The sequence below is a fragment of the Gasterosteus aculeatus genome, chromosome X, assembly GCF_964276395.1.
Source record: "Gasterosteus aculeatus chromosome X, fGasAcu3.hap1.1, whole genome shotgun sequence".
In the NCBI taxonomy this organism is placed as follows: Eukaryota; Metazoa; Chordata; class Actinopteri; order Perciformes; family Gasterosteidae; genus Gasterosteus; species Gasterosteus aculeatus.
Window position 1 is genome coordinate 19,430,454 of NC_135698.1, and position 27,806 is coordinate 19,458,259.

Below are 27,806 nucleotides of genomic sequence, written 5' to 3' on the forward strand. Positions count from 1 at the left end.
GTGGACGCGGTTTGTAATCAGTCACGTGAGCCACGCAGGGCTCGATAAAGCGCTGCTCGCGACTACGCGACCTGTTCGGATTCATCCATTCCACCCTGCATCAACACATCAACAGATATTTACTTAGACAGGAATTCTATTTGAATCAACAGAAATCGTGCTTTGTTTCGACGTCGGTTCGTACTCGACAGACCGTCTTTCCATCGATACGTGAGTACATTCGTCTTTTATTAACAATATAACTAACGACGCCCATACGGCCGGTCTTTTGTAATTAAGGTGTTATGTGTGTGTGTGTGTTTTTTTTTTTTTAACATTTTGGAGTGCATATTTTATGATGTCTGCTTTAAAATTGAGATCCTTGGATTTATTATTTTATTATTGGGTGGTTAGGACAATTGACCGACTGGGTCAATAGGTATATGTGTTATATGATTGTCATCAAGCTCTGTGCCTTGCAGTAATAAATCATTGCAATAAGGTGAGCATCCCAGCCAGTGTGGGATTCCCTGTATTTACACTGCGTACACTGGTAACAAAGAAGCCCTATGGAGGCTTATTTTATTGCATTTCGTGCTTGCTCCATAAGATGGCTTCTTGTGATGTGGGCATGTGAGAAATCTCCTCTTTACTATTGTGGTTGCTGTGGTGAGTTGTGCTTTCCAAGGACCAAATGCTGCCATTGCTTGGCACAAACTGCGAGCTCATCATTCTTTAGCATTTTTCCAACACGACCTTATAGTATTTCCTCCATCATCTTTCTGCTCTAATTATCTTGGGCGTGTGTGGTTTCCCTCCCCCGGTCAAACATAAGGAATGCAAATAGCTGATGAGGGTAAGGGTTGTCTTCATGGCTAAAAGGGAACAGATGCTGAGTGAAATGTTGTGGTGGTCCCCTCCACCGATCGGACTGCCCATCTTTGTGGCCCCGTGCTGTTGACACAGCCCTTTAACCCCCGCACAGCCGGAGACTGACTGTCCAGCAGCCACTGCCTCCGCCTAAATTACAACAATTGTGCTGCTCAAATCAAAAGTCTACATTTCTCAGTTTAGAATCATACCCAGTGTCTCAGTCTAAAGGTTTCATTATTTTGAAATGCTCCGAGTCATGCCAAGCTGTTTGGGTGAAAATGTAGAAAAAAAAGATGTTCATTGCATGATAAATCAAAAATGATTTGGAGAAAAAATGAAAAGCTATTATAGATTTGATCCTATTCCATATGGTGTCAACGTTAAAGCTCTAAACATTTAATTAATTGTATTTTTGTCAAAATGAATAAGTTATTTAAAAACTGTGCATACAAGTTTTTACACTCAACCAATGGTGCAACCAGGGGTATATTTCAATATTTCAAATGAAGCAACAAGCAGGTACATAATACTAAACTTGATGTGAAAGTTTGTGTTGACTTCAGGGTCAATTTCAAATGTTGGTAATATTATGTGCCGCGAGGTAAACAGATCGCTGTCAATCGGTCACCTCACCTCTGCAGAGCCGACAGTGGGAGTCGACTCATAAGAACAATAGTGGATGTGAAAAGGGAAGTTGGATTGTTAGCTGACAAGAAGAGGAAATCCGCTGTGTCCTTATTTGTGCTGCTTTTACCAACAACGCTGTGGTGAATGAAAAGATTGCAACTTTCGGGGGCGACTGTGAATGACTCACTTCCAGCCTTGGGCCAACATGGAAATACCTTCAATAAGGGAGATAGGGATCGAGTCGAAAACCGTCTGCAAAATGAATTATTAAGTCTTAGAATTGTGTCGTCACTATAGCAGGTCTCACAATATTTTTAGCGGAATTTGTGTGAGCCATAAAAGGGTTGTGGTGCTGTGTAGAAACAACCAAACAAAGCACACAGCACATTACAGCAAAAAACAAACAGCTATTTGGAATTATCAACCTTCGATAAATGGGAAACAAAGTAAAAAAAAAAAAAAAAGGACAGGCTAGTTCACAGAGAGGTGAGATGAAAAGCTTCCAGTTCATACAACAAAAAAGCTAATAACACGAAATGAGAAAAAAGAGATAAACAGAGAAGCGATTAGCATTTGTTTATCTCAAGCACATCTTTCTAAACAGAATTCATTAGAACACGAACCATGTTCTCGACTCGTTTCAGCATCACAGGGAGAGATACACTTTTACTGTTGTTTCTATGGTTTAGATTGTAGGCCTCTGTGTGCCGCTGAGGGGTGAAACAGGCGCAGCGGATGGATTCGTAGTTAGAGCAGGAGATTACGTCTATATTTAATCCTGAACCTTCCAAGTATTATACAACACATCTGCCATGCCATCAGTTGTATTTTTAGCAGCATCCACACAGTATAGCAGAGTGGCATAAGTGTTGTGTCACACTAATAAATAGGTAAAGCTACAGAACAGACACATTTAGGCCTTTTAAAGCACATTAAAGGAATCGAAATGGGCATAAATCTGCGTCTTCTTTCTCTATCGTAATTACTGAGACATGCTATATTTGCATCCGTCATACCAAGTCACGGGGGGGGGTGCATGCAGACTCCACACAGAAACTGGGTGCAGTCCACCTTCTTGCTGTGCTTCTCACCTTTGACGTAAGTTTGAGACTTATCCCGTTGATAACATAAATAACTATTATTATAAGTAATTATTTCTATTCGTTCTCTCTCTTATGAGAGGACATCAGAAAAGACTGAAAACCTTTTTGGTTTGAGATGCTGAGTCATCGGATAAACCCTCAAGGCTCAACACTGCACAGATCAAATAACTTGCATCATAACTGCCGTCAGCAAATCAGGGAAAACACTCCGGCCAAAATACTGTGAGACCGTCAACAATCTTTCTATGGTGACTCATCATCTCAACAGTCAACACTCAGTTTAACGATTGTCAATCAGAAAACATACTTGACTGAGTTTTACATTGCTTTGGATGGTCTCATGGCAACATAGATTATCTTCTGTTTTCCATGTTCTCGCGTTACAGTGGCGAGTCTCACAGCATAAGCTGTAAGCAGCAGCTTTCTGTGCCATTACTCGGCCACATGGGAAAACACACAGATCCATTAGTGTTAAAGCTGGAGGAAGCCAAAGTCCTAAGTGGGTGACATATAGCCACAGCTACTCGTGTGCCATGGTTCCTAGCAGGGACACGGTGCAGGGGGGGGGGGGTAGTTTTACAACACCACAATTGCCAGCTGTTTATCGGTTTGGTGGTGTGTGTGTGTGTGTGTGTGTGTGTGTGTGTGGAGGAACTGCTGAGAGAGATAAAGCTGGCTCTTCAGCTGAGGCACAATAAGCTGGTCCAGTGCTGAGAGGGCTTCCTGGGCTCCGTGCTTTGTGATGAAGATAAAACCAGCTGACTCGAGGCACTTGCTGTGTTCCTTTCTGTTCCGTGACAGTGTTTAATGCAGAATATATGTTGTCTGAATATAACTTCCCTGAGAGCCCAGAAAAGGCTTTTTCCTGCAGGCGCCTTTCTTCCTCTCAGTGCTCTGTAAGAGGCACTTTTCATTTCTGCACATTTTCTTTTTTTCGGCAAAGGCGTGTGTTTTATTTGACATAATCGGCCATGGCATACAGTGAGGTCAATGGCCTTAAGCCCTCCCATATTTCTCGTTGAAATATGATGTTTTTGCAGACAGGAATGCAAGCTAAATGGTTCCAGATGGTCTCATTATATTCTGTTATTTCTTCAGTATTGTATTCATTTGTGATGAACTTATCGATTTTACATCCTGCTTGTGTGTTTGAAACAACAGGCGGGCTACACTGCTCAGCCGGTCGTTTCCTGATGACCAAGGCCCATTTTAAGACAAAACGACAGCGGGCAATGTGATTGAAATGAATAATGGAATCCCCCCCCCCCCATCCCCCCTTTCTCTCTCTCTTCTATGTTTTTCAGTCCAAAGTGTTGGAATGGGAAATGATGGAGGATAAAGGGCCCCGTGTAGCCGATTACTTCGTGGTTGCCGGCCTCACCGACTTGTCCAAGCCTCTGGAGGAGGAGCTTCACTTTGACGATGCCGGCCCCAAGTCTGTGCAACCGAAAGCCCCCATAACCGACGTAGCTGTGGTGATCCGTTCCCTGGGTGAAGAGGTGCCCCCAGGTTTCACCTGTGTCGAAAGCACCCCCTCCGGCCTCTCTGCGGAGCTCAATGGAGCCAGCCTCAGGGGGCCGCAGATATTCCTGTGCTTCAAACGAGGCAGAGATAAGCCTCCCCTGACAGATCTTGGGTAAGCAGTAATCCTCGGTCAGTGACCCATTACTCACCCAGCTCCACTAATCACTTCCCTTGAGTCACTATAATCTGCTCCTAAACACGTCCTCTCGTCGGATATCTCATTGATGAACACACTATCACAGCGCGACAGTAATATTTGTTAAAGAATTTGTTTGAAAAAGGTGTCATATCAAAAAGTCAGTCTAATAATCCCTTGTATTTCAGGGTTCTGTACGAGTGGAAAGAGAAACTGAAACCCGGATGTCACATCGTCCAGACGACGCCCTCAGGTCGCCCCGCCAACGTCAGCAGCTCGTCGTCCCAACGCATCTACATCACCTACCGCCGCGCCCCCAAGAGCCAGCCTCACACCTCACTGGCTGTCACTGATGTCTGCGTCGTCATCCCCGGCAAGGGGGAAACGCCCCCTCACACCTTCTGCAAGGTCGACAAGAACCTCAACAGCAGCATGGTGGGAGAGATCTCTACGACCATCAGTTATAAGCTCTGCTGTGTCTGCTCGAAGAATGCAGGTTCCTATTCATCTGCAATGTGTTTTTCCCCATTTTTCAGTGGGGATCCTCAGTCTACGTTTGTTACAAGAAGTCCCTGGCTAAAGCCAACACAATCGCATACAAAGCAGGTAAAGTGGTGTGCAGAATTTGTGTTATGGGCTCAATCTAATGATAGGAAAAGGAACCAGATGGAGGAATGCAGTTGTGTTCAGGTATTCGGCCTGTATCTGTTTGACTGTGTTGTATGCGACGTGTGTCCAGGCCTGCTGTGTAGGTACCCTGAAGAGGACTACGAGTCCTTCCCACTGCCTGAGTCCGTGCCTATGTTCTGCCTGCCCATGGGGGCAACAGTGGAGTGCTGGCCAGAACACACCAAACACTCCCTGCCTGTGTTTTCCACATTCGTACTGACGGGTGCGTCTGGTGAAAAGGTGAAACCACTTATTTACATTAGCAGCGCCAATAAGCCAACCTAACCCTAACCTGCTAATAACATTTTCTACCCTCAAATATATACATTCTCATTTAAATGCTGTATTTCAGGCAGCCTCTCCATCCCGTATGGATTAGTTTGATGAACTGCAGTAGTTTTTCTTAGAATAGCAGACAATCTTAATCAACTTCTAAACACTGACTGGAATCCAAAATAGTCCAAAGGCTGTGTTTGGAATACTAAAAGGCTGTAAGACTTTGAAAGCAATGCAGCATAAAATATTTTTAGCTTTTGAATTATGGATGGCTCATGCACCAGCGGGGCTGGTGCTTACGTTTTAAATGCCGAATGCCTCAGTGGTCGCTCCTTCTTCCCTGCAACCTCTAGTCTTCTTCTGATTTATGACGATGTAGATTCTCCAGTGAAGCCGATACAACCACTTACCTGAGTAACTTATTCCAAATGAGCTGTGCTTTGTGTGTGTGTGTGTGTTTGTAGGTCTTTCTGTGTGCGCACTTGTGTGCATGTATCAGATATCCTTACACTGTGATCATTTTCCTTGCAGGTGTATGGAGCTGCCATCCAATTTTATGAGCCTTACTCAGAGGAGAAGCTGTCCGAGCGTCAGTGCTCACAGCTCGGACTGCCAAGTGCTGACGGCACCAGGAGTATTTACAGCAACAAGAGCATCTGTCTGCTCTCCCACTGGCCCTTTTTCCAGTCCTTCAGGAGCTTTCTCACTTTCCTCTACAGATACTCCATCTCTGGACCACATGCTCTGCCCATCGAAAAGTTAGCACTGTTTTACAGACTCATTATTTCCGTTGAATTATATCACTCAATCAAGGCTTCACGTCTATTCTTACTCTTGCCCTCTGCTTCATTAAGTGGTTCTGTTTTCTACTTTTACAGGCACATCTCTCACTTCATGCAAAACGTGCCCTTCCCCTCCACTCAGAGACCACGCATCCTAGTGCAGGTAATTTGATGAGTGAAGTAACGGCTTAGCTTCTGTACGCTTTCATGCTTTGCTTTGACAAGAATATCTTTAAAACACGCCGTGGTCACAAATCCTCCAAGCTCCAAATCCCCCGACCCCCAATGTAACGTTCCTGTACATCTTCGACAGCTATCTCCACATGACAGCCTGATACTCAGCCAACCTGTGTCCTCCCCGCTGCCTCTGAGGTAGAGAAACATCAGAGAGATGTCCAATTATGACATGAAGACGTACTATATTTGCCCCAGCCTTGATGTGGGACCATTTGTTGTATTTGCGTGTCTAGTGGTGGGAGCCTCTCCACTTTACTACTGAATCTGGGCCCAAAGAACGCAGCCACCCTGCTGGTGTTGGCTGTCACAGAGCACAAGATCCTGGTTCATTCCCTGCGTCCCGCTGTGCTCACAAGCGTTACAGAGGCCCTTGTGTCCGTGAGTCTTTAGTTCTTTTCCTTTCTTTTCACTGTTCCTGACAATACCACAGTACGGTGGTCTTTGATGTGATTATGGATAAAACGTGGGATAATGTAAGAGGCAGAGCCGCAGAGTTAATAAGCCACCCATAATCACAGCAAAGAAGACCCTCTGTTATTGTGTTCATCTTCAGTTCACCTCTGAAAAGCTCCCCTCAAAGTAAGGTGCAAATTCATTTCCCAAAAGAGAAATAATTCTTGTATGCTCCGTGTAAAAACCCCTCCTACGGTCTTTGCAGTGTATGTATCATCGATCATACTGATCCTCCCTTTCAGATGATCTTCCCCTTCCACTGGCCGTGCCCGTACATCCCTCTGTGCCCGCTGGCCCTGGCCGGTGTGCTCAGTGCACCGTGCCCTTTCATCGTGGGTGTGGACTCCCGATACTTTGACCTTTACGTCCCCCCAGCGGACATCAGCTGCGTGGACCTGGACACCAACACAATCTCCCAGTAAGTGAACTTACTACTCTGTAACTGCTCTGTGATAGATGGCCGCCTTCAACTTTAAGACTCTTGACGCCGAAAATCATTTGCTCGAGTTTTAGGTTTGCACAAGTTCTTCCCAAGGTTATTGGTATCTTTCAGTTAAAGCCTCTTGGGTAATAATACAAGCTGGAATGTGAAATATTATGATGTGCAGATTTGGGTGAGCATTTGTCTCGCGCATTAATCCAAGAGGGAGAGATTAAAATGTCAACGCGGATGTCAATTAATCCGTCTCCCTCCTTGTATCTTTCAGCAAAGTTCCTTGACTATCCTCCCCTGTAATGTAAACCATATGGTGTGCTTTCAGAAAAGATGACAAAAAGGCTCTAACGTGGAAAATCCTGCCCAGGAGAGCCTGCAAACATCTTCTTAGTACTCTGAATAAGCTCTATCAGCAGCTCACTGAGGGTGAGTCCAGTCTATGTGGTTTCGTGAATAATTGATGTTGGCTGCTTGGGTGTGTTGTATCTGTCTCTACTGTCAATGTTACAGGAAAACGTATTGGATGCGTACACTGTTATACAAAACCAACAGTGTTAAGTGCATCCCAGGGGATACAAAGTGTAAATTAGTTGTCATTCTCTCCTGCTCAACCTGCATCATCTACATCATATAGTGATTTTACTGGAATGTCCCAGCCGACAAAAGAAGCTATTTGTTGCAATAAAATACTTCACAACATAATAGTGTAATGTCCTTGTAATGGTTGACCAGTGATACTGAAACTCAACAAGAACAAAAACTCCTCCACTGCATATTGTGCAACAAACTCAATCTGTGCTGCACCTCTTTGGTTTAGTTGTTTATATTCTGCTTCGTTCTGCATCATTTACTTTTGTGTGCCGTCAGGGGGTCAGATGAACCGTGAGGATGTTCAGATGGAGCACACAGTAACTGAAATGGAGCTGGATGGTGGGAAGAGCCTCCACACTCTGGAGCTGGAGATCCAGGAGGCCTTCCTGAGCTTCATGGCAGCCATCCTACGAGGCTACCGTTCCTACTTGCTACCCATCACCCAAGCCCCCTCCGAGAAGACCACCGATGCCAGTTCCCTCTTTGACATCCAAGGTACTCTTCAGTCTTTAGTGCGGTATCGCATCACTCACAGTATGTCGTGAGTGATGCTGCAGTTAGCCATAAATCACTGCTGTAATGACATGTGATTTAGCTTGAAACCTGGAGGAAATTAGGTTTGGATGACAAATCAGACAAACCGCCATGATTTGCAGCTCTTACGCAAGCTGAGCAGCAGAGAACAAATTGTTTCAACAACAGTAACCGTTTCCTGTAAATCAGTGGTTCTCAACCTGTGGGGCCCGACCCCCTGGCGGGGCGCGGAGGTATTGGAGATGAGGCGGAAGGGGCTGAGGGAAATGTAGATTCAATATATATATATATAGATTTTTTTTATTTTTTTATTTTATTATTATTTTATTTATTATCCTTTATTAATCCCACATGGGGAAATTATTCTCTTCTTTTTACCCATCCTTAGTAAATAAGGAGCGGTGTGCTGCTGTGAAGCACTGGGGCTTCAGTGTCTTGCTCAAGGACACTGAGACAAACTATGGAGAGAACAAACTATGGATCGAACCGCACTGTAAAACATCACAGCCCTGTTTAGTTATGTCCACTCACTTCTTCTCTTTAACTCAAAGAGTTAAAGTTTTAGATTTCAACTTAACTGTTTTTCTTTATTCTATTATTCATTATTATTATTATTAATAAAAGCACACATGGAGTCACAAAATGTCGTTAATTCAATAAAAATTCAGCATGGACCATTTTGTTAAATTTTTCTTCCTCCAAATTGGGGCCCGAGAGAAAAAGTTTGAGAACCACTGCTGTAAATCATGGTTGGGTCCGCATGTTTGGAAACAGCTCCATAGGGAACGTCCAGTTCTATAATCCAATACTAATATCTCATGTTCATGTTTGTCATTACATCATATAGGCTTTGTAAAGAGCAGAGACCGCTCTCACCAGAGGTTCTACTCCCTCATGACCAAGACTCAGATGTTCAGCCGTTTCATAGAGGAGTGCTCCTTTGTCAGTGATAAGGACGCCAGCCTGGCTTTCTTTGATGAGTGTGTTGATAAGGTGAGCTTTGCAGAGGGTTTCTTCACACGTACTGCATCTTTGTGCTGTGTAGGAACAAGTGATCCCATAACAAAGCTTAGTCGGGAAACAAAGCTGAGGCTTTAGGGAAATTAATAAAATGCTTTCCTTTCAATTAAGATTCATTATGATCTCGGTTTGGTTGGAAACATATCTCTCATTTCCCTTTATTAACGTCAGTGCTACGCTTTTCTCCTCTATGATGAGTTCACTCCTTTTTAAAAATGTTTTTCATTCTTCCTTTTGGGAATTTCTGTTTCGGTTGTCCTCCTTATCCTGACTGATTTTCTGCCTTTTGCTGTCTCTGCTGCTCTCTGTCATCACGCTGCCTGGTAGCTCTTCACCACTGGAGGCAAGGTAAGCTACCAGGGGCTAAATGCAGGCTTTTTTCTATTTGTTTTGTGTTTGCAGTGTCTCTACTGACAAAATCAAAGTGAGGGTAGACTGGGTAGAGCTAAAAGTGCAGGAGGAGTCCATGTATTGCCTGGATGTGCATAGCTTTCAATGTGTGTTGGCAAGCTGAATGGGGAGGCACCAATAAATCAAACCACACAAAGAACTCATGCAGAATCGTTAGAGACTCTGAGGTCACCGAGACAAGCAAATGTGTGCTTTCTTTTTTTTAACTATTGGTAGCAAGAGTCTCTCTGAAATATAATATAGGAGAATGACAAAAAGCAAAGATGGAGGTTGTATTTGTCAAAACCCTATGAGTTCCGTTGCTGAAATCGCCGTGTATGCGGCCCTGAGAGGGTTAGCCAATTGGGAATTAGACAGCTTTTACTAACACAAGCTGCCAACGTGGTTTTTGTAATATCCCAAAAAATATATATTACCCTCTCCTCCAGTTAAAAAAAAACTCAGCACTTGCAATCTTGTGCAATCTGGATGTCACATTAACATCCTGCATGAACAGCGTGAACTTCTGTGTAAGTGGTCATTGCGGTTATTATTGAGAAGTGGAACCGTTGGTTCATTCAGCGTCAATGGTGCTGAGGTTGACAAAGAGTACGTGATTGAGAAATGGCGTAGGAGGAAGGGCATCAAACGGAGGAACGCTGAGCCGAATCGAAGCGGGGGCAAATAGGTCAGTACGATTTGGTAGAATGAATCATGCGCTTGACTGAGTGGAACAAACCCGGCAACACTGGGGAGCTATTTAGCCGCTACCTCTTCTGTCAACGTTTATTGTGAAGCTCATGTTCAGGATAAGCTGGTAATCAATTCCGATAAGCCAAATGAAGGCGCATCAGCACAGCAGACTTTTTTAATGATCTCCCAGAAAAGCTATTTAGCAGAGCATCTCTGCTAAAAGAGAACATGGCTTTACTGTCATGCAACACGGAGGAGTGCTACTGCTGTTTTTTGCACACATCACTGGAGCTTTGCTAACATTTCTCCATCCATCTGTAGCAAAGCTGCCATCGTATTACAGTTTAATTGTTTCAACTCCAGAAGCAAGTTGGCACCAATGTTGTCCAGGTCACTGTATCCTGATGATTCATTTAGTCTTGGGGGAGACATTGGATCCAGCCCCTTCCTTGGCGGTGCCCTTTAGATGAATGGTTTTGGAACGTGGGCCAAATTTCTGATGTAGATGGTCTCAATGATGACCCCTGTTTTCCCTTACTGACCCTCAAATCCGATCCGATTTGAATGCTCATACACTGTCAGATGCCCACAGGCAGCTTCGGTATCTAGATATTTGTGTCTATAGCAGAACAGAGGAAAGAAGGATGACGTATGTGTTTTACTCTTGAACACCAGATGGACAGCGAGCGTCTAGAGGAAACCAGACTGATCGAACTGGATGAATCCCACCGCAGTGAGCACACGGTGTATGTAAACCCTCCGGAGCTGCCTCCTCTGCCACGGGGAGAAGAGCATCCTCTGTGCTACAGGTACCACACTGCAGATCAATCTCTCAGCAGTAGATACAACCAGTGTTCACCACGGATTGATGTCTATTTCAGTTTTGTTGCGTATGAGAGTGAATGTGTGTCTTTCTGCAGCTACTCCGAGTTCCCTGTGCTGAATGCTGAACTGCTGCAGTCGTTGGAGGGTCCAAAGCCTCCATCAGCAGGCATGGCCCCACGCCACAGCAGCCCTGCCAGCCCTACGGCTATCTTTAGGCGCTCCAAACAGGTTAGCCATAAGAGAAGTGAGAGCTTCTAGAAATAGTCAACAGGGGAACATACGGAAACCCTTTGTTTTCCGCAGTTATTTACATTTTACCAGATTTTTGTATTTTGAAACCATATACAGTAATTATAGATAGACTTTAGTTTTTTTTGTTTTGTATTTGCAATAAAGGAAATTACATTTTGCTGCTGCATTTGTTTTGCATAATGATGATAATATAGATATTGCCGTGAAAGGCAAATCTGGTTGCCAAATGCTAATAAATGGAACCTACATGTGATCTTTTTTCTATCTCAGGAGATAAAATCAGCTCAAAAGATGGCCAAAACCTATTCATCAATGCCTCAGATGTGGTCCAAGTGTCTGCTGCGCCACTGCTACGGTCTTTGGTTCATCTGCCTTCCAGGGTTTGTGGGCACCTGCCACTCGAAGGTGCGCGCCCTGCGTACCGCTTACGATGTGCTGAGAAAGATGCAGGACAATAAGTTGCAGGCTCCAGATGAGGTGAGAAACGACTTGAGTCTAACCGTTAATCTACTGTTGTGGATGCATTCTTTTAAGTCCTGGCGTTATCTATCCAAGGTGTGCTACCGTGTGCTGCTCCAGCTGTGTGGGCAGTATAGCCAGCCCGTCCTCGCCGTCAGGGTTTTGTTTGAAATGAAGAAAGCTGGAGTTCAACCCAACGCAATCACGTACGGGTACTACAACAAGGTGCGGACTCTTTTAAATCACCGTTCATGCCGCCATACTAGGAAAACAAGCTTAGACAAGCTAATCCGACTCTTACATTGAACATGTATGACCACATGTGCTGCTCATGTTCATTGCTTCAGGCGGTGTTGGAGAGCACCTGGCCCTCCACCACCAGAGGAGGCCACTTTCTGTGGGGAAAACTGAGGAACGTGGTTTTAGGTGTTCTCAAGTTCAAGCACGCTGGGAGAAAACAACCGACTCCGCACAGAGATCACCAGCTTTCAGGTAAAATAGGGTGTTTTACAGTATATGATCCTTTTACCGATATCAGGTAACCCTAATTTTCTGGTAGATGTTGGCACATTTTATTAGCAATACTGCAAACATCTGATGAAATATGTGACCTTTATTCATCCCTTGAGTGTTACAGAAAACACACGGGAAGTTCCAAATGGACTTGTCGTATATCACAAAGATAACCGCAGCAGTAAACCTCCCCTCCCGTACACACCAATGAATCATCCTTAAAATAAATCACTGCAATTTATCAGCCATAACATATTTTGCCTCATGTCAATATGATAAGATACATGATAGGATAACATGCACTCCCCCACTAAACAATTCAGTACTCATAGTTTAGACAGGCTAATCAGGTCGTTTGTTTGACATTGCATTAACTTCAGTTGTAATTATTTTTTCAATAACGTACAAACTCAATTAGAGACTGAGAGAATATCATCGTTCGCAATGAGCCGACACGTGAATGGGTGTGATGCTGCGGGAGCCTCTTTCTGGTCTCATCAGACAGCTTATCCCAACCTTTATCCTCCAGCACATTGACTGTAACCTTCTTTTTTACTTTGTTTATAATATTATATAAACTGATCATCCTGAGTAGCATGATTATTTATTATTTTCTGTAAGTCATTTTTCCGTGAATTTTAAATATACTGAAAATATGAACAGTGGATGCTAACGATTACAGCACTATTCTGTGAATATTTGGATTACTGTCCTATACGAGCTGGGCTCGGGATTTTTTTATCCTGTTGTTAAACAGGCCACGGCAGCCATCCTTTAACTACCCTCTCCCTTTTCTGTTTCTCCCTCTAGACGGCAGCGATCTCGACACAGTCAGTCATGGCAGTTTGGACAGCGCCAATGATTCTGCTGAGCGCACTTCAATCGACACCGACTTCACTAAAATGGACTCTAGCGACGACGGATTCAGTACAGGTGCCATTCTCTCCCATTCCAACTATTTCTTTCAAGTCCTTCTGTTGTGTCACCATTTCTCCTTGTTAATTTGATTTAATTCCCCAGTATTATAGTAGTCACGCTCCGTGATTCATAAACCTTGATTTATGATTTCTCTATCTAAGCGTCACTGTACTCCATTATTGTTTTGATGTCGTGAACATTCTACCTTCTTTCCATTAAATGACATCCACAGAAAAAAAGAAGATTCAAAACCGTTTTATTACCAGGTCCAAATGTAAACAGCTTATAAGTATGCATCAACTAAATAATAATACCCTCAAGGTAATTGTTTCTTAATTATGAAGAATAGGAAATGCTAAAACAATTGCTAATGATAATTTCATTTCAATGACCTTAATGGGTGCATATTGGAGAAAAATGTAATCATGTCATTCATCAGGAATCACATGCACATCAAGAACATCTTTGCTGGTGCTGGATGACAATAATCTGCACAAAAAGATGGAAAACTGCTCACAATTCTTCCCTCGTACATCTGCCTAGGAGAGAAAAAACATTTTGGGACAAACACAGTCATGTCCATGGAGAATAAAAGAAAGACAAAGAATGGTATTATGCATTTCTTTGTCTTTTAAAAATATAGATTAGACTTTGACAACAAATGGTTAAGTTGCCTTGGCAACACTGTTTTTTTTATGCATCCTATTATGACTAATGTACTGTAGATTAATAGCAGGGGACACAACATGTCTGTAATCAGGATAAAGCTCCTACATTAACAATATTAAGGCCTTAAATCTGGCTGACAACTCGGCTTATATTCATTGTCCCTCAGCAGAAAAAAAAAATTAATACATTTGTATTAAAATAAACCAGAGATTTAGATTCGAATATGATTTTCAAAGCCCCCGTTCCTCTCATGCTCCTCCTGCTTTTCTATTCTGGGACGGTTGTGAGCTGTAGGCTGAAGGGAATGTCACCTCGCTCTGTTGATGATAAAAACAGATCAGTTCTCACAGCAAAATCGTTTCTTTTTGATTCCCTCAGCACTTTCTGGAAGAGTAAACTAAGCAGGGTAAAAAAAAGGTGTAACTGGAAGAGTGAAGCCTCTTTTCTTTTTTAGGTGGCCAGTCAGACCAAGGCTACGATTCACTATCCAAAGAGGAGGAGAGGATGTGCAGCAGAGAGAGCAACTATTCGTCGGCGGTGGAAGACAAACGACAGAGGCCGTCCAGTGAGTTATGACCTCATTTATGCCTCTAATCTTTGAGCGAATTATTGCTCACTGATAGCAAAAGGAACACTCTCTCTTTAAAAGCAAAGGTATTATATGACAGTGTGGGAGTACCGTGTTCTCCACACGTCCATTTGCTGGTATATTAAAATATTGTTTTTCGAGAAACAGACTCTGTTGATTGATGAAAGGTTTTTATGTGAGCAGGATTTATCTGGAGGTCTGTTGCCAATGACAACGCGTCGCGTATGATGCAATCCCTGTTCCCGCTTTCAGAATCAATTGTCCTCACTAATTGGTGCCTTGCATCTTGTTGTTGTTCATTACCCTTCTTAACCCCACTATATTAGCGTTATTCTTGCACTCCAGCATCTGATTCTTTTCTAAATTAAATATAGATTTTGCATGAATGCAAGTGTTTTTATTTGGACTTTCCAAATGCGCAAAACTAATTTGGTATCATTTAAATCTCCAGCAGTTGAGGTTCCAATCAGCAGCATCTCCCCTCCAGGAAACTTCCAATCCACAGTTGTCAGTGCTGGTAAGTTTAATTTATAAAGAAGCAATATCTGTGAGGCCAATGTTAGCCGCAGATCTCGGTCTTGACACATTTGTTTTCGACACAGGCAACAGGCAGGCTTCAAGTCCATCAAGTGACGTTATTCTGCGTGGACCTCGGCTCAAGTCGGAAAGGCCAAAATCTCTGGACTTGTCTGGCGGCCATGAAAGTCTTAGACTCACCGTCCCGAGCTTTTCATCCACAAAGCAGCATCAGGCAACTGCTGACAGACTCCACGGGGTGGAAGAAGAGGAGACGCAGACTGGTAAACAGACACCTTTGATAGGCAGAAGTATCAGCTGCGGCGGCGGGACTGTGAGGAGAACGGGTATTGATCGGGGCTTAGATCCGCTGTCGTTGATGGCGACAGGTGTGCTGCAAGAGGGCGATCAGGAGATTAGCGGCCCGCCAACAGCCCGCCGCGACCTCGCGGAGGAAATCGAGATGTACATGCACAATGGCAGCAGCCCCCTGAGCAGCCGCACATCCAGTACGAACCTGCAGAACCCTTCAAGCCCGTTGTTTAGACCTGCCTCGTCTCCTCGCGACTCGCCGCGGCCCACCACCACGCCGCACTCCAACGCACAGCTCCCGCTGCCCGCGAAACCCAAGGACAAGCTGAGGCCGTCGCCGTCTCTCCCTCTGGGTCTGTGTACCAAAGACAGGGAGAGGCCTTCCTCTTTGGTTTCACCCTCCTCCCCTACTCCGTCGTCCTCATCGTTTTCCATGGATTCACTGTTCAGCCCATCTCTGGACATCTTCAAGAGCAGCGTCATATCAGCGGGGAAGGGCGTGGCCGAGAAGGCGAGCCGCTTCTACTCTCGTCTGTCCTCCCAGACGTCATTTACACAGGTCGGCAGTGCGGCACTTCCCCTTAACAATTTTCCCGATATAACTGCGGGAAAAAAACTTCCTCGGCAATGATGTTCGTCTTCCTTTCTTGCAGGAAACAAACTGTGACTGGATCAGTGTTTCCTCACTGACCTCAGGGGAGGCCGACTGCTCCTCGCTGCTTGATAACGACCCGTGTCTGGACCCGGATGGCTTCGTCTCTCCCCATCACGGCAGCGTCTCCCGACTCAGGAGGAGCCCGGTTGTGGGTCACACCAACCTGGGCAGCCCCAGCAACCCCGACAGAGTGTTCAGACACAACTCCTTTTCTGGTTTGTGGCACATCCTTCGCATCCATAACAAATGCTGCTGGTTTTGTTGTTTACGTCGATGAACGGGATCTAGTACATATATTTAGCTACAGAAGAACACCTGAAGGCTTACGGCCATGTTCGTTAAATTGACGTTTTAACTTCCTGACAACCTGAATTCAGAGTGTTGCTCGGTAATGGAGAACGCCGGGTGTTCTGTGCATAACTAGGCCAGCAGGCATGAGGGTGGATTCAGTGGCCGGGTGCGGAGCAGCCTACACAAAGTTCACACATATAAACATGAACATGCACGCTCCCAGACGCAGGAACACCAAAAGTCCAATGACATCGCTTTATTTTTCCACTTGCTGTATTTAATATGTAAAGCGTTGATCGTTATTTAAATCTCTGCCTTGTTTTGTGTGTCAGGTTGTATAATCTGCTATTGTTCCCAGGTGGTTTGGCACTTCCTTCTAAAATACCTCGCACTCCTGATTCCTCCCCCGACGCCAGCCGCTTCCAACCCACTCCCAACTACAGCATGGAGGTAGGGCACATTCCTCATCGCCCGCTCCTCTGTACGCTGGCCTCCACTGTCCCGATTGAAGTGTTACACCCCGTGACCTGCTTTTGCTTGTAGGTGCTGATGTCCAGCTCCTCACTTTGCAAGACGTGCGACTGTCTGGTGTATGATGAGGAGATAATGGCCGGCTGGACAGGCAACGACTCCAATCTCAACAGCAGCTGTCCCTTTTGCGGCACAGCCTTCCTGCCCTTCCTCAATGTGGAAATCAAAGACCTGAGACTACAGAGCAGGTACATGTTCTCGTTACGCAGACGGTTCACGTCTTCACATGAGGGACACAACGCATAAATCACGCTGAATCCACTGATAGACTGATAGATCTCGTGTGCTAGATTGTCTATTTTCATGGCAGGTAGCTGTTTGACACACACACACACACACACACACACACACAAACACGACATTTGATTCCTGTGACCTCCTTAAACAGATCCCGTCTGTCTCCCCTCGGGTCTTCTAGAAAAAGTCACCTTGTTACAGAGGAGATCACGTCGCCATCTCTCAGTCCGGGGGGAAAAATGTCCGCGACGGACCGCACAGCTCCGTCACCTGAGGACGCCGGGCCAGCCGAGGTGACGGTGCCCTACTTGAGCCCCTTGGTTTTGTGGAAGGAGATGGAGAGCCTGCTGGTAAACGAGGGCGACGAAGCCATCTCCTCCCCGACTGTTGTTGACCAACACCCGATCGTCTTCTGGAACCTCGTGTGGTACTTCAGAAGGCTGGAGCTGCCGAGTAACCTGCCAGCTCTTATCCTGGCCTCTCAGCACTGTAGCCACGGAGACCAGGTAAACATACGGGTGTCTGTCAAACTCACTCTCATACAGTTGTGTGTAGAATGACATGTTAACCGTGAAGCCATGTTCTTGGGGTAAAGGAAGAGTTTTACATGAAGGACAAACACATTTTCACCTCGTTGCCCGGAGTAAGATGTGAATATTGATTTACACTCTCATATCCATTTGAAGCTGAGCCAAGAGCGACATTGATCCTCTCCTCTGATTCTCGGCAAGAATGTAAAGGATTTCCCAAAATGTCAGACAGTTCTTTGAAACATCTCATACATCTTTTTTTCTTTACTTTGGTGACTCTTAAAAAGAGAAAACAGAACAATGCTTGTAAATAACACATAGAGAAGAGTGACTTTTTTAATAATAAAAACTAAATGCCCTTTTGAATAGTACACCGTGTATTGCTACCCTCAAGGAATGTCTCCTACAGAGTAACGCCTTTTGTCCCTCGCAGACTCCTCAGAGCGTTTCTTCAGAGGACAGTAAGCAGGTGCTTGTGAGGATTATGTGGGACAACCTGAAGTTGCATAAAGACAAAGACCAACCCTGCTATGTCTTGTGGAACACGCATTGTAAGTGTTTCTTCTAACAGACTGAGCTATAATATATTTCAACAGTGAAATTCTTTTCAGGTACTGATTCTTCTGGAATGCACATGTAAATTAAATAATGCATTGAAGAAACTAGAATATCATGCACGATTCAGTTCAGGACTCGAATCGTTTTTTTAACTTTCAGAAATGATTTAGAGTGATGGAGATGAATGAACAGTGAATCAGGGTGACTTTTATCTGTCGTTCTTTGCAGGTGCAACTTCCCTGGTGCGCTCTGGGTTGTGTGAAGAAGGCCAGCTCTTCACTGTGGAGCTACTGCAGGGTTTTGTGAGGAGCATTAAGAAAAGTGATGTTTATCAGCCCATGAGCCAGATCATCCAGCTGCTGGGGCCGGAGCTGGGTTTTAAAAGACAAAGGTGGGGGGGGTGAAGACTTTAGTTGTTAAGCCATGTCCAAAATATCACACCAATGGAAAGTCTAATTGATTTCTGCTTCTTTTTTCCCTCTCAAAAAGGAGCCTCTACAGAGATTTATTGTTCCTTGCGCTGGTGGCATTGGGAAAGAACAACATTAATATCAGTAAGTCCAAAAACACAATATCATGTTTTTGTCCACACTATTCAGCTGTTTGTGTTTTGCTCAATCGACCTCTGCAACTATTAAATGAATTGCCATGACATTTGGTAAAGCTGTCCGCTGTGCCTAGAGGGTGATTCCCGACTTCTAGAACTTTTCCTCTCGTCCGCATTGTTACAATTGAATTTTTCAGTATTTGCTTTTTAGACCAAAAACCTGCAAAACAGATGACATTTATCCTCAGGCGCCCAATTAGCAAATGCTAGCCCGCTAAAACGCTAAACATTGTAAACGTTGCACCTGCTCATATTGTCACCACGTTAAGTGTTGCACTTGCTTTGTCGCATGAATGCTTCCCAAGGCTAATGGATTAAATGCGTTTGATGACTAACACCCTGCGTCCACATGTGCATCCCTCTTTCCAGATGCTTTCGACCGGGAGTACAAGTTGGCATATGATCGTCTCAACCCCGGCCAGGTCAAGCTAACACACAACTGTGACCGGCCCCCTGGGGCGGGGGTCATGGAATGCAGAAGGACTTTTGGGGAGCCCAGTCTGTAAAGTGCTTCTCTTCACCAGTCTCAATATGTGTGTGTGTTTTTTTTTTTTTAAATCTATGGTCACTGTTGCCAGGTTTTTTTGGACTGTTCGTCAGACTCAGGGCCAGCACAGAGCTCTTAAGCACAAAGGGAACATGACAATTAATGTAAAGTAACTGCCATACGTTTCTTGTATACTGTTAGTGCTGAAAGGCATGGAGCGACATCCTAGTGGTTGCAAATATTTAGTATGACTGAAGTAAAATGTTTGTACAGTTGTTATACATTCTATTTTAAGACTTTGTTTCTGTTGGAGTTGTGAGTATGCAAAAGTTAGTGTGTCTTCATCCTGTTCCCATGTGGTCCTGGTGACCTTTTAAACATTTGTGCTTTTATAAAGTATTTTGACGAGACAAGTTCTTGCCTTTCATTGACATTAGGTAACGGCCCGGCCCAGCTGCCCACGATTAAGTGACTTTTTATTTGGCAACTACAGAACTTACTGCACTGTTTATTATTTTACATTACACGCAATTAATACAGCAAAGAAGTTCCTCCTCATCTGCACCCTGTGCATACAGCAGGGCCATGCTCCTATACCGGATTACACTAAGATGGTAACTAGTTGAGTTTAGTTTAATTATTAAACATTCTATTATTTCTGAATCAAGCAGGAGGATCTTCACTAGAGGACATGCAGAATGTTTAGTTTATTCATTTATCCTTTTTTGTACAATGAACCAAAATAACCCAAAGGGAGGTGTACCTCTATGACTAATTGACAGTTCTTTAAGCAATACCTTTATTTTTTAAGATGTAAGTGTTATATGGGACCACTGAGCATAAGTTTATTTCAAAACAGCAAAATCAATCAAATAGATTGTGTTGGACACAGGACAATGTTTTCTGTTTAATCAACACATTTATTTGATAAAGAACAGTAATGATCTATAAACATGTACAGAGTATGCTAGTATTTTTATATTTTCTTTCAATCTTCACTGTATGCCGTAGATGTTTACACTATTCGTCAACACTGCAATGTTTAATGTGACATCCAGAGCAAAAAAAGAAAATACATTCATGTCAAATGGGGGGGAACAATAGCTCTGACCTGCACTAATTCAGAATCCTTTCCAAAAATGTTTCACCTTGTTAATATCGTCTTTCACTTTTAACTGACAGAAACCTGCCCATAATCTGTTAGTTGTACTGTAATGTTGCACCACAGCTTATTTACTGGACTTGCTCACTAATTTTCGATGATATGATGGTGGATTTGACGGGGATCTGCACTTGGAATAACCAACTTTACAATGTGTATGTTTGCAATTGAATCACCTTGTAAGTTTGTGATAAAAAAAAAAGAAATTCAATCACCGAAGACCAAGACATCATTTGATATGTACATGTTGTTTACACAATTTGTCAATTTAAACAATGTTTAACAATGAGTATTATTTATCATTTGTAACACAGATACTAATCATTTGTATGAGTTTTATATAAAAAAAAAAAAGAAAAAATCTATTGTTTGCTTTCATTTATGAATAAACACGTTTATGCTACGGATGTCAAGTTTTTTTTCTCCAAAGTGTGAACTCAAGCAAGCTCGGGGTCACTAGGATGATTGTCAAAAAGCAGTTATTCTGCACAGATGTTTCAACTACAGTAACGTCTAAAGATTCAACTGATGTCCAAACTCAGGGACTTGAGATTGGTACAATTGACATAGAACAGACTTAACATCCCGCCCCTTCAGATTGAAATAGGGCAGATAATGATGCGATCCTCCAGCATCACGCTAAGCAACAGGAAGATAAAGTAGAGCAGGAACATAGAGAAGCCCAGCAGCTTATTCATCTTCCACTTACAGACTGCAATGGAGATGATGACAAAGAGGAGCATGATGAAGAGCAGCACAATAGCGCAGAAGAGCCCGTTGCTGCTGACAGGCACTGGAGCAAAATCATTGAAGGATGAGAACAGGAGCCAGGGCACCGGAAGGCTTTTGGAACAAAGTGACAGAGAGATGTGAGACCAGGAAATGCATCAATTTACTCTTCGTCGGCATTCATGTTTTAATCGCGACGCAATACCGAAGCTCACCCCACTGTGATGTCGAAGATGTTACTGCCCACAGAGCTGGACACAGCCATGTCCCCCAGGCCTTTACGCGCCACTATCACGCTGGTAATGAGGTCCGGGATGGACGTCCCTGCAGCGAGGATAGTTAGGCCCATGATCTCCTCCGAGATGCCGATGGTCTCACCCACCTACAACAGAGACGATTTAGAGCCGATAGGAGCTACAACACAAGGACAATTACGAAACAACATGACTGATTCAGGGCGCAATAAAGATAAATATCCACAATGCCTCAGGAAACAAGGCAACGGCTTTCAAATACAACGTCTAATGTTACTTTAGAAACTGACCTGATGGGCCCACCACATCATGAGGTAGGAGAAAAGCGCAATCCACAGAATAGAGCCCAGGAAGGTGAAGGCAAAGAATTTTCTGGATTTCTGTTACCCAAAGTAAGTGATGTAAAATGAAAATACAGCTTTGGGGCCTTTCAAATAAGACAGCGGGGATCCGTGTCGGCCGTCACCTGGTTGCGAACATCTGGAACTGTGAGCCACAGAGGGAAGATTATTGGGAGCAGGAAGAGGTAGGTGGCTTGTTTACGTTGTGTGTCAGGCCACTCTAGAGACAGAGGTTGGTCCTCCTTCTCGCTCTCATCTTCATCATCCTCATCTTCTTCGCTGGACTCATCGCTGTCTTCTGCGCTGTCCTCATCGCTGTCTTCGTCGCTACCTTCAGCGCTGCTGGAGCCCCCGAAACCATCGTCTCCCACTGGCACGTCCTCCTGAAGGGATGAAGGGAAATAAAAACACTAAAACTAGACAAGAGCCTTCGCTTTGTGTCTTCATTCACATTTACTCTCACGTGGACAGGCGTCAAAGATTGACTTCTTGGAACAAAGCTTGGAGAGTACCTTCTTGTCCTCAAGTTGCTCCGTCTTCTGTGTCTCGGGGGCGGGGGCAGCCGGTGGCTCTTTGACTGGCTCAGTTTTACCTCCACCGTCTGCAGAAACGGTTTGTTTAGCTGACGCCTCGTACTCATCCAGGTATATGAAGGAACATTTGATGAGCTTTAATGACCGGTCGTGTGGAGGAATGCACTGAATGTGTTGTTAGGACTTGACACGTGAGGTCATACCTACTGTTTGTTTGTCATCACTAGGATGCGATTGGAATTATGTATTATGCAGCAAGGCAGGATAATATAAGGACAAATTGCCCAACGGGCTGCATATTATTATAATATGTATTACATACGTGTAATCTTTCAGTTGTCATAGCACAGCTTTTGTCTATGAGCAGCCTGGCAAAGCTTAATGAAAGGTGACTGATCAGGCTGATTAGCGGATGAAAGTCACATCGTTCCATGTTACCTTCACCTTTGTCTTGAGTTTTTCTCTCAGCCGTCCGTCTAACAGCATCTTTCAGAGTCTCAGCCTTATCCACGAATTTCCCTACGAACAATCAGACACAAACTTCAGGCTTGTGATAAGAAAATAATAATATCACAGTTTCAAAATGATATGGAAGACAAACAAGCAGTCACATCATCCGGAGGCCTTTAAAATGCCGGCATATATGAATGCTTATGCTTCTTTTTCTTTATAACCGACAGATTTTTTTGGAAAGGAAACAGATAATAAAAACACTACATTTTATTCATAACGCGCTCTTCAGCAGCAGATCTCAGAGTGCGACAGAGATGGCATAACTTTGGTAAAAGCTAAAGTAAAAGCTAGTAAGAACATAGGGGAAGAGTGAAAAACGTCTTTCTGAATAAGAAGGTTTTTAGGGCAGTCAGGTGGTCAGAGAGACTGTTCCACCTGCCCGTGGGGCGGAGCTTGGTGTTGGGGACCCGGAGGAGCGAGCTGCTTGCAGATTTGAGGGTGGGGGTTTGGCGAGTGAGTAGTGCAAGGGAGGTGCATGCCCATTCATGCATTTATGAGTGAGTAACTGTAGTCAATCCGGAATGAGACGGGGAGCCAGTGGAGTGAGTGTAGGGTGGCTGTCATGTGCTCATATTTCAGCATCCTGGCAGCGCTGTTTTGGATGTATTGCAGTTTCAGGATATTCTTGCCAGTGATTCCAGGTCATTTAAAAAAAAAAAAAAGAATTTGCTGTTCAATTTGAGCCAACATCAGATTGAAACCCGTGTTAAAGTAGAGGCCGAGGTCAAAATAGGTAACCATGATAAACATACAAATATTTGTAATACGACTGTAATCTTTTACTTTGACACATAATTAGCTGGGAAAGCCCCAGATATTTGTGAAGTGGGTCATTTTTATTACATGCACTGATAGCTGTGATCCTTGAAAAGTGATGTTTGCTGACTGAAGGCCACAGCGACAAAGTGTAGCGCGGTCTTCCCTGAGGCAACCACAGAACGATGTGATCTCGTTAGAAGGGGAATATAAAGCTATGTCACCATAACCATACAATATATCATGGATAACACTGGAAAGGCTGTTATTAAGTTCTTTCCCCCCATTGTTTAACAGGCCAGAAACAAACCAAAGATATAAGATTCATTTTTTATCATTAATAATGTTGTAACCATTATATGGAGAAAAAAAACATCTTTGTGTTGACAAACCATAGCTTTGGGTGACCAAAGAATCTTTTTCATTTACTGTGGGCTTGCAAATATTCCCCTCCATAGACCGAGGACGGTATTTATCTGCTTAGCATCAATCTGGTCTTAGTGCTATCTACATTCGGGACACTTTGCTAATCCAGTTTACAATGAGAAGGACGTACTTCTCATCACAAGAGCCCTTTTATAGGGAGACCATGATCAAGCATTGGGGGGCAATCAGTGTGGAGTTTGTTGTACTCACCCTCTCCCAAAGGGTCCAGTGTGTGAATCATGAGTTGGAAGATGGTGTTTCTCATGGTGCTGTTGTGTAAAGACGTTGAGCTTCCCCCTCGCTGAAGAGAGGGCTTCAACTGTGGAGAGAGATGACTGAGTCACAAAGTTAGCAAATCACCATAACAGAGAGCGACACATTGAGGTCATAGTGGCGGTTGGGTCTTTTTCCCCTACGGATGACTTGCATTCTTGATGTTATGATGAATAGCGCCGTAGAAAGGTCAATAAGACGTAGAATAAAGTGAAGATACATGAAAGTTGTGAGTAGCTGTGACGCCGTTGTGTCTTTCTGCCGTGTATTTGTGTGTCACTTTGTACCTTTAACAGATTCTTGTCCTCTGGAGCAGGTCGGGCTTTATCTTCAGCATCCACATTCGTCTGGGTGCAACACAATTTTATTAATATTTCATTAGGTGATAAACGCAGAACAAAGTTATTTTGTTTTGGTAGAGCATAAATATTAGCACAGGCCGTGTACTTTTACACATTGATTGTTCACTAATTGCACATCGTGGGGTACTCGTAGGTGTTGATGGTCTGTGAAGGAGGTGAAGCTGACATTTTGTGAAATGATCCCTCATTCTATTAAAGTAAAATGCTGTGGCTTCGTGGTGTGTAAATGAAGCCTCAATCCCACCTCCCTGCGTTAAACGCATTATATTTTGATGCTAGTTGTTTTACATTACTGTACAACCTCACAGCATTCATCAGCTTCGGTTCAACCAACTCTTTGCTAGTAACGTTTCACTGTTATGACAAGACTTCCGTATAAATCCACAAGTAGCACTAGAGACATCATGAGTGTTGAGTAGAAAAGAACAAGAAACAAAAAAATGCATGAGAGAAAGGACTTGTTTCACATTCAAGAATAACAAAATCTGCCAATTTGTAACTTGTGCATAATTCTGATTCTTTTCTTCGATTACATGTGTTCCTGTAGTTGTTTTAATTGTTGAATCCCTTGACACATTTAGTACATATGTCACTCTTCACTTGACACCTGACAAATACTTGATAACAAACATGCTATTGTGTCAATTGAGGTTATGAAGGAACTAACCTCATTAGGACTTACCTTTTCAGGCTCTTCCATAGCAATAATTCTGACAATGTTCTTGTTTTTGAGGAGTAGGGACTTGAAGAGCTCCTCTAGTTGCACATTGAACTTCATAAAAATCACATAGAGAGTGTAACAAGCCACGAGCATCGTGCTCTCCCACCACATTATGACATTGTCCAAAAAGAAGATGATGAGTAAGATGAGGCCAACTATGTAGAAGGATACGTCTCTGAAAAGTGGCCACCAGGTGAGATGAAGAACCTCCCGGGAAAACAGAGCACACATTCCAATCACAAACAAAATGTTGAACACTGCCGAACCAACGATTGTGCCAATGCCCACATTGCTGTGGGCGATGAAGACTCCAATTAAGGATGTGAAAAGCTCAGGGGCAGAACCTCCGGCGGCCATGAAGGTGGCTCCTGCTACATCGTCAGAGATGGCTAACTTGTCTGTGATTACCCCCAGTGCAGGAACGAAAAACTCATCGCACACAATTGCCAGTGAAATGAACATGTACAACATCCCAAAGATGTGGAGAATCACCCAACCTCGTCTACGGTCGTCGATAGAAAAAATATCTTCCGGGTATTCACCCTTTATATGGGGAGCTTCACCAGGAGAAGCTGGAGCGACGGTGGCCACGGGAGGAGCTGGAGCTGGAGCTGGTGTCTGCTGTGGAGGCTCGGGGGCCACATAGATGCAATGCACAATGGTCCGCTTAGTACTCCGTGGTGGAGGGGATTCCGTCGGGCTCGTAGCTTTCAAATCTGGGGTTGTATCGGAGCGATGCGTCACCTGTATCTCTGACGTTGTTTGATCTGTGGGATCTTCAATACCCTCAGTTGAACCTTCTCTAAAATCGCCTCCAATTTGAGACAACGGCAAAGGCTCGTACAGTGTGGTACGGATGGTCAGCTGGTACAGGGTACAGAGAAAAACCCCGGAAAGGAGAAACAAGACCCGGCGCAGCTGCAGTCGTTTCCTTCTTGCACAATGCATGTTCCTCCAAAGCAGTGATGATACAGACTATGGGGAATTAAAGCTGAATGAATGGGATTTGGAAGAAGAAGAAAAGGTCCAGCTCCCTCCCAAGCAGACCATGAAGAATCTAAAACTTCAGCGGCATGATTCATGTCATCCTCATCTCCTTGGGAAAAACGACCTAAACAAAATGATATTTATATTCAATTTCATTTAGCTGACACTTTTGTCCAAAGAAACTTACAATACGTGCATCCAGCGCATACAGACGCGGAACAGCAAGAATGAAAACATTACATTTTTTTTCAAGAAAGCCAATTTATAGTGCTGTAAGTAAATGCTAATGTAAGTGCTACTGGAGCACTAACTGTTCAATATAGCAAGTGACACAACAGTAGTTTTCATTTTAAAGCATGTGAACTATTCAGGCAATGACCCTAATCATTAAATATATAGTGTCTCTCATGGCATTAGTGATGAAGCGATTTTTGTTATTTTGAAGAAAATAAATTAAATGAAAGAAGAAAAACTTTATAGCAACTGCAGTAAATGTCACAACACCGATAAGTCGCATAGAAACAACACCATGCATTTTATCAAAGATGCAGACTTACCACAGAGCCAATGTCAGGTGTGCTAAAATGTCCAAAAGCAGACTTTCAATGTTGATGGTTGCGGCAAAAGCAGAAGCCCAAACGGTTTTCAACGGCCCTCGGTTATGTAGGACACAGGACAAGACTTGACAATGGATCAGCATAATACCTAATACCTGAAGTCTTCTAAGAGGATTATGTTCATTGTCTCACTGTCACTTCACCATGAGCCTACAACATTAAATATATTGCAAAAATGAAAAAGGAAACTTGCATTATGTTGCACAACTATACTATAAACAGATTTTAATGAAGCCTGAGATGTATTAATGATGTTTGTATAACAAACGTATCAGTTTTAACTGGAACGACTCATTTCAAACCCAGCCTAAAATGTTTGTTTTATATTTATGGAGTATTGTTGATTTTGGGGCAACTTTCAGGAAAGGAATTTGATTTTTCCAATAAGAATTGTGTAACCTCACCACAAAGGATGAATTTATTTAAAGCTTCACCGGCAGGAAGTAGAGATGCACATCTTGACATAAAAGTATGCGTGAGTAATAAACAAAGCAAAATATACTTGTGATCTGATTAGTGGAAATATGTTATTTTTTACTTAACTAACGTTAGTTATTTTTACAGAAAGTAAGTGAATCAAACAACTAACAGGCAGGAGCTTGATTAATGACGCTATGCATTATATTTTAACACCTTTGATCGTCACTGTTTGACTTAAGTTAACCTCAGTGTAACTCTTAAACTTTCAATTCTGTCACACGCAGAATTTTGTTAAATATCAAGAACAGCGGGATTGACGGAAGCCATTTAACGCTAAACATGTTAAGTTCTTCCAACTGCTCTTGTCTAGTTATTTTGAATAGTCCTCAAATATGATTATTTTGTAATGATTATTTTTTTGTAATAACTAACGCTATCAC

The 27,806-nt window shown here is 43.5% G+C and overlaps 2 protein-coding genes across 7 annotated transcripts; one reads left to right on the forward strand and one right to left on the reverse strand.

The window, feature by feature from the left end:
• dennd4a (DENN/MADD domain containing 4A) lies at nt 1-20,841 on the forward strand. Of its 5 annotated transcripts, none has more exons than XM_040162951.2 (31): nt 1-210; nt 3,887-4,218; nt 4,431-4,677; nt 4,779-4,848; nt 4,982-5,151; nt 5,719-5,945; nt 6,066-6,132; nt 6,283-6,341; nt 6,440-6,584; nt 6,902-7,077; nt 7,421-7,521; nt 7,963-8,181; nt 9,068-9,213; nt 9,568-9,588; nt 10,999-11,132; nt 11,244-11,376; nt 11,671-11,877; nt 11,956-12,084; nt 12,207-12,351; nt 13,183-13,305; nt 14,414-14,524; nt 15,000-15,065; nt 15,151-15,935; nt 16,030-16,246; nt 16,681-16,772; nt 16,866-17,041; nt 17,242-17,596; nt 18,054-18,171; nt 18,407-18,569; nt 18,668-18,732; nt 19,155-20,841. In XM_040162951.2, exons 2-31 carry the CDS (start codon nt 3,908-3,910, stop codon nt 19,289-19,291), a joined length of 5,115 nt encoding a protein of 1,704 aa, XP_040018885.2. In that variant the 5' UTR covers nt 1-210; nt 3,887-3,907; the 3' UTR covers nt 19,292-20,841. The 5 variants fall into 5 exon arrangements, with proteins under 5 accessions (XP_040018885.2, XP_040018889.2, XP_040018887.2 ...); XM_040162955.2 differs by having other exon boundaries at nt 17,272-17,596; XM_040162953.2 differs by having other exon boundaries at nt 15,003-15,065.
• Nucleotides 20,172-27,026, reverse strand: slc24a1 (solute carrier family 24 member 1). Of its 2 annotated transcripts, none has more exons than XM_040162957.2 (10): nt 26,887-27,026; nt 25,304-26,453; nt 24,547-24,606; nt 24,197-24,305; nt 22,736-22,810; nt 22,271-22,359; nt 21,884-22,141; nt 21,708-21,797; nt 21,379-21,545; nt 20,172-21,277 (listed from the first exon to the last, which is right to left on the reverse strand). In XM_040162957.2, exons 2-10 carry the CDS (start codon nt 26,288-26,290, stop codon nt 21,028-21,030), a joined length of 2,085 nt encoding a protein of 694 aa, XP_040018891.2. In that variant the 5' UTR covers nt 26,291-26,453; nt 26,887-27,026; the 3' UTR covers nt 20,172-21,027. The 2 variants fall into 2 exon arrangements, with proteins under 2 accessions (XP_040018891.2, XP_040018890.2); XM_040162956.2 differs by having other exon boundaries at nt 22,730-22,810.
• Nucleotides 27,027-27,806: the final 780 nt, after the last annotated feature.

Excerpts from the sequence above, each read along its gene's own strand:
- dennd4a (XM_040162951.2), top strand. The coding sequence starts at position 3,908 with ATGATGGAGGATAAAGGGCCCCGTGTAGCCGATTACTTCGTGGTTGCC. Across the intron at positions 7,078-7,420 it reads GACACCAACACAATCTCCCA|AAAAGATGACAAAAAGGCTC; the intron begins GTAAGTGAACTT and ends GTGTGCTTTCAG. Across the intron at positions 18,570-18,667 it reads CTGGGTTTTAAAAGACAAAG|GAGCCTCTACAGAGATTTAT; the intron begins GTGGGGGGGGTG and ends CCTCTCAAAAAG.
- slc24a1 (XM_040162956.2), bottom strand. The coding sequence starts at position 26,290 with ATGCATTGTGCAAGAAGGAAACGACTGCAGCTGCGCCGGGTCTTGTTT. Across the intron at positions 22,360-22,729 it reads AACTCAAGACAAAGGTGAAG|ACGGTGGAGGTAAAACTGAG; the intron begins GTAACATGGAAC and ends CCGTTTCTGCAG. Across the intron at positions 22,142-22,270 it reads AGCAACTTGAGGACAAGAAG|GAGGACGTGCCAGTGGGAGA; the intron begins GTACTCTCCAAG and ends TCATCCCTTCAG.